This window comes from Citrus clementina, unplaced genomic scaffold (genome assembly GCF_000493195.1).
Source record: "Citrus clementina cultivar Clemenules unplaced genomic scaffold, Citrus_clementina_v1.0 scaffold_3, whole genome shotgun sequence".
NCBI classification, from domain to species: domain Eukaryota; kingdom Viridiplantae; phylum Streptophyta; class Magnoliopsida; order Sapindales; family Rutaceae; genus Citrus; species Citrus x clementina.
The window spans coordinates 31,803,125-31,809,471 of record NW_006262339.1 but is presented as its reverse complement, the minus strand read 5'-3'; the positions used below and the strand labels follow the sequence as shown (position 1 = coordinate 31,809,471).

The 6,347-nt window shown below is 36.9% G+C and overlaps 1 protein-coding gene across 1 annotated transcript; it reads right to left on the bottom strand.

Moving 5' to 3' along the window:
• Positions 1 to 2,070: 2,070 nt before the first annotated feature.
• Positions 2,071 to 3,657, bottom strand: LOC112099864. Its single transcript, XM_024187369.1, has 3 exons — positions 3,426 to 3,657; positions 2,470 to 3,308; positions 2,071 to 2,280 (listed from the first exon to the last, which is right to left on the bottom strand). Exons 1-3 carry the CDS (start codon positions 3,655 to 3,657, stop codon positions 2,071 to 2,073), a joined length of 1,281 nt encoding a protein of 426 aa, XP_024043137.1.
• Between the last annotated feature and the right edge of the window lie 2,690 nt (positions 3,658 to 6,347).

Below are 6,347 nucleotides of genomic sequence, written 5' to 3'. Positions count from 1 at the left end.
CTAACTGAATGCTCAAAGGTGGTGCGGATGTAGAAGGAATAATTGGTAGGGCAACAATTTTGTCGTCAGACTCGTCGTCAGAGGTAGTACCACTCCTAGCATAAAGCTTCTTTGGAGGTTGAGTGGGTCCTGGTTCAGTAAACTGAAATCTCCTCTCATTGAATTCAATCACACCTGTTCTTTCAAACACAGACATATCCAAAAATTCTTTTTTGCAAGCAGGATGCAAATCATTATTGTCAGGATCAAGCACACATAAGTTTATAGCTAACAGAGTAATGTATGGACCAAGAAATAAAGTCCTATATCGTTTACGCACACTCTGAAATTGATCTGCTAACCAAAAACTTATAGTAGGTCTCACATCATTTAACATGCATCAGATAAAATAAAACTCAGTTTTAGGGAAAACTCCCGAGTGATCTTTCTTCCCTAAAAAATTATACGCTGAGAACCGATGCACGCATTTCAAAATAGGATCACTTAAGAAAGAACTCTTTGTTTTACTCGGGTCATAGGCATTATGATCAACAGATAAATTACGCGAAAGATCATAAGGCTTAAAATTTTCGCTAAAGTCACAAGTTGTTCCTAAATATGCATCACTAGACGAATAATCATCATCAATGAATTCTAAAGCTAGGTTAAAATTTGTGATAGATTGTGAAAAATTTCATCCCATTAACCTAAACTTTATAACATCCGAAATATGCAAAGTAAAATCATTCGGTATATTAAATTGAAAATAGCATAGAACTCCCTAATCAACTCAACATAACCCAAACAATCAACATCAACAAACTTACGCAAACCAATCTTATCTATCAAAGAATCAAAATTATCCTTAACATTCAATTTTTCAAGAGTCAGGTAATGAATATACTTAGCTGGAAGTATTTTCCGCTTGGAAATATCTTTGTACCTTTCTTTCTCTTGTTGAGTCATGAATGTGAGGCACCCTCCGAAATTGGATTCCGCAAGTGGCAAAACACTCATGCCTTTTCCATTTTCCAATCTTTAGCTCACAGCTTGGCATGAATTTGAAAATGTGTTCTATGGAACCGTAGTGGGAGCGACAATCTTGGATTTCTTTGCGACAAGTGTCTTTTTAGATGACTTGGAAGTTGATGCTTTCCTCTTCGGCATTGTTATAATAATTTCACTCACGGATTTCAATTCACGCGGCTGGAATGCAGGGTGTGGGCTGGTTGCAAACGATTGCTGCTCGGCTGGAGCTTGTAGGTACACGGCTGCTGGTTTAGGTTGCTCGCGGATGGTTGTGCTGCGCCGGTTGGAACTGGTTGCGCGCGGGACTAATTTTGAATGCGCGCTGCTGGGCTGACGTTGGTTGCTTGCACGGGCTGCTGCTCGCGAGATACTTGCGCGCGCGCTGGTGCTTGATAGTTGTGGATGAAACTGCGCGCAGGCTGTTTGCACGCGAGATACTGCACGGCTGATTACGGCATGGAGTTGCGCGCGGATGGTGCTCGATGCTGGTGCTGCGCGCGCGTGCGACTGGTTGTTGCGGGAGATGCTTGCTAGTTCACGCGGGTTGGTTTGCTGCTGGTGTGCTGCAAGCGGCTGGAGAAGAAAACAAATTCTAATGAATTAGGAATTTTATGAGCAGTGAATTTTTTTTTGTTTTTTATTTTTATTATTATTTTTTTTCTAATAAATAAAAAAAGAAAAGAAAAAAAACCTTTTTCATTTTTTGCTTTTGTTTTTTTTAATTTTTTTAAAAAATAATAATAATAAGTAAATAAAATAAAAAACTTTTTTTTTAGTGATGAATCACTTGAGACACTAAAAATTTCAAAAGTATTTTTTTAATAAGCACGTGGGCACGCCTTAAAATCATTTTACTTTAAAATCACAGAAGTACTTATTAGTTAAAACGTGGGCACGCCTTACCAAAACTTTTCTTCTGGCCAAAATAAGCAAAAACATTATTTAAACAATCTGAATCAAAATTAAAAAGAAAAGATAACAAAAATAAAAATAAATAAGTCTCTTTGGTTGCCTCCCAAAAAGCGCCTTTGTTTTATGTCTTTGGCTGGACATATTCATGCATCAATCTCCATAAATGGGACTCTCGAGAGCCACATCCTCCACAATATTCACTGAAAAACCTTCATAAAATGATTTTAAGCGATGACCATTAACCTTAAAAACTTTGTCAGAGGTCGGACTCCGAAGCTCAACTGCACCATGAGGAAAAACATTAGTAACAATAAAAGGTCCAACCCAGTAAGAACGTAATTTACCCGGAAAAAGTTTAAGCTTAGAATGAAAAAGAAGAACTTTTTGACCAACAGAGAATTCCTTTCTCAAAATCATTCTGTCATGAAATGTCTTCATCTTTTCCTTGTAAAAAACTTCCTGCACTATAGGGTTAATAACATCCACAGAAAATACCGAATGTTCCTCACTAGGATATTTCATGGCATCATTCATATTAAATTTTATAACCTCTCCATTAAACTCCATAGTGAGAATCCCTTTATATACATCCATTTTAGTCCTAGCAGTTTTAAGAAAAGGTCTTCCTAGCAAAATTGAGACCGAATTAGAGGAGTTATCCTCTTTTATATCAAGTATATAAAAATCAGCAGGAAAAATCAACTCATTAACTTGTACTAAGACATCTTCTAATACCCCATCAGAATATGCATTAGACCTATCAGCTAGTTGAATTATCACGCCAGTTTCTTTTAATCGACCAACATTCAAAGATGAATAAATGGAACGAGACATGACATTAATAGAAGCTCCTAGATCTAACATAACCTTTTCAACTCTAACACTACCAATTTTACAAGGGATAGTAAACATACTTGGATCCTTGCATTTATGAGGTAGTTTCTTTTGGAGAACTTCTAAAACATTCTCCCCCATGTGAACTTTTTCATCTCCTCTTAATTTTCTCTTGGAGGTGCACAGTTCTTTAAGGACTTTAGCATATCGAGGTATTTGTTTTATAGCATCTAATAAAGGAATATTTACCTCAACCTTGCGAAATGTCTCAAGGATATCATTCTCTTGTTTTTCCTTCTTGTATTTTGCAAATCGGCTTGGAAAATGAGGAGGTATCACCACAGGTAGGGGTTTCACTCTGGTGGGTTGCACATCTTGAGATTTAGGCATCAATTCATGTTTCTCAAGCTCATCTTCTACATGCTTTGTCACTTTCTTATTAGGCTCTTGCAATTCCTTCCCACTTCTAAGGATGACAGCACTAACATTTTTCTTTGGATTCACCTCAGATTGTGAAGGTAATCTCCCTAATACTTGAGACTCCAGACGACTCACTGTAGTCGACAATTGACTCATTTGGCTCTCCAAATTCTAAATGCTTATTGTAGTTGCCTGCTGAAATTGTTGAGTGTTAGTCGCAAGTGATTTAATAATTTCTTCAAGAGATATACCTAACTTGGAGTTTGACTGTGGAGGTGCTGGTTGTCTTGGTGAATATTGTTGTGGGAATCCTGACGGCCTAACTCCACAGCTGAAGTTGAGATGATCCTTCCATCCCGGATTATATGTTAGTGTATAAGGATCATATCTCCTCTGAGGCATGCCTGGAAATCCTCCAACTGCATTGGCTTGTTCAACGGGTTCTTCTTGAAGTGTAGGACACGTATCAGTTGAATGACCCATATTGTAACAAATGCCACAAGTCTTCATATGTTGCACATTACCTACAATAAACTTTTCCACAAGAAAAGTAAGTTTATCTAAACGTTGTTCAACAGAAAAAAAAATTATTATTATTTTATTTATTATTATTATTTAAAAAATAAATAAAAGAAGAGGTTTTTTTTTTATTTGAAAAAAATAAAAAACAAAAAAAAAATTTCAATGTTCACAAAATCCCTAATTCACAAAAAAAAATTTATTTCATTCTCCAGCAAGCTCCAGCCGCAGCACCAGCCTTTTTCAGCTGCGCAAACATCTCCCGTCAGTGCAAGCATCTTGCGACCATCGCACACCAGCCGTGCGCGCACACAGTTTGCTTCCAACGGCCGCGCTCACCAGCAGTTGTAAGCAACCAGCATCGAGCAACACTCCCACAACCTGAGCCCTCGTCTCCAGCGTGCAATCACACAAGCAGTCCCGCGCGCGCAACCAGTCCATCGAGCACCATCCGCGCGCAACCTGAACCAGCAGCCGTGTACCAGCAAGCTCCAGCCGAGTAGCAATCGTCTAAAACCAGCCCACGCTATGCATTCCCGCTGCATGAATCGAAATCCGTGAGTGAAATTATTGTAACAATGCCGAATAGGAAAGCATTAACTTCCAAGTCATCTAAAAAGACACACGTCGCAAAGCAATCTAAGATTGCTGCTCCCACTACAGTTCCATGGAACACAATTTCAGATTCACGCCAAGTCGTGAGACAAAGATTGAAACATGGAAAGGGCATGAGTGTTTTGCCACTTGCGGAATCCAATCTCGGAGGGTGCCTCACATTCACGACTCAATAAGAGAAAGAAAGGTACAAAGATATTTCCAAGTGAAAAATACTTCCAGCTAAGTATATTCATTACCCGACTCTTGAAAAATTGAATGTTAAGGATAATTTTGATTCTTTGATAAATATGATTGGTTTGCGTAAGTTTGTTGATGTTGAATGTTTGGGTTATGTTGAGTTGATTAGAGAGTTCTATGCTACTTTTCAATTTAATATACCGAATGATTTTACTTTGCATACTCCGGATGTTATAAAGTTTAGGTTAATGGGACGAAATTTTTCACAATCTATCACAGATTTTAACCTAGCTTTAAGATTCATTAATTGATGATGATTATTCTTCTAGTGATGCATATTTAGGAACAACTTGTCACTTTAGCGAAAATTTTGAGCCTTATGGTCTTTGGCGTAATTTATCTATTGATCACAATGCCTATGACCCGAGTAAATCAAATAGTTCTTTCTCTCGTGATCCTGTTTTGAAATGTGTGCATCGGTTCTTAGCATATAATTTTTTAGGAAAGAACGATCATTCGGGAGTTTTCTCTAAAACTGAGTTTTACTTTATCTGATGCATGTTAAATGATGTGAGACCTAATTTAGGTTTTTGGTTAGCAGATCAATTTCAAAGTGTGCTTAAACGGTATAAGACTTTATTTCTTGGTCCGTACATTACTCTGTTAGCTTTAAACTTATGTGTGCTTGATCCTGACAATAATGATTTGCATCCTGCTTGCAAAAAGGAATTTTTGGATATGTATGTGTTTGAAAGAACAGGTGTGGTCGAATTCAAGAAGGGGAGATTTTAGTTTACTGAACCAGGACCCACTCAACCTCCAAAGAAGCTTTATGCTAGGAGTGTTGCTACCTCTGATGACGAGTTTGACGATGAAACTCCTGCCCCACCAATTATTCCTTCTACATCTGCACCACCTTTGAGCATTCAGTTAGAGAAAATAGAGCGCAAACTGAACAAGATGGAGAAGAATTTGGCCGCATACTTCGAGAGTGTGGGATTTATCCCACCATTGCCGCTAAACCCATAGACGATATGTGGATCAAAACTCACAATTCATGGAAGTTTTTACCTTTAATCTTTTATCTTTACGCTTTAATGTTTATGTGAGCTTTGATTATCTTACATTGGGGACAATGTAAGTTCTTGGTGTGGGAGAGAGATTTTTGCAATATTGATGTTTGGAAGTATTATTTTCACTCTACTCATCCTTAAATGATTTTGGAGTTAGTATGCTTCATATATTATTATTTTTCTTTTCATTTCTTTCTCACTATTCTTTTCCCATCTATCTCAAATTATTCACATCTATTTTTATTTTATCATATTCTTTCATCACTCACATTTTATCTTTCATTTTTTTTATTACTACATACATCTTTCTAGCTTATTATCCTTTTTACCTTTCCTTTTATATATCACTCATACCTTCTTCTCATTTTACACCACTATTGATGATTGATTCATTTGAAGAGTATACATGATTTGATGGCAAATTTACCAACTTTGTGCGGATTTAAGCCTATGAGCAACCACTTTGCTATAATTATTTTTGTTATGTGAATATCAATCTTAGTTTGTTTATTCTAGAACTTGCTTTGTTATGCATGTTGAAGCCGCATTACTGGATTTTATGCATTAAAATGATAAGGGCAAACCACTTTCCATTTTTCTATTTTCGTATTTTTCTTCTTTTTTCTCCACCCGAAGACCTTTATTTGTTATCTTTGTTTGATCCTTAACCATTACCCATCTAATTCTCTCCATCTATTTACCCATTTTTCTTCTTTTTGAGCCTCAATTTAAGGAGATTTTTGGACTCATTGTTTGGATATATTTTGTTGCTCTTGCTACCTTGAA

What these genes read in the sequence shown, in the direction of transcription:
- LOC112099864 (XM_024187369.1), bottom strand. Translation starts at nt 3,657, where the DNA reads ATGGGTCATTCAACTGATACGTGTCCTACACTTCAAGAAGAACCCGTT. An exon ending in ACAGTCAAACTCCAAGTTAG is followed by an intron (nt 3,309 to 3,425) that starts GTATATCTCTTG and finishes TGTCGACTACAG; the next exon opens with TGAGTCGTCTGGAGTCTCAA. An exon ending in CTATGGAGTTTAATGGAGAG is followed by an intron (nt 2,281 to 2,469) that starts GTTATAAAATTT and finishes TTTCATTCTAAG; the next exon opens with CTTAAACTTTTTCCGGGTAA.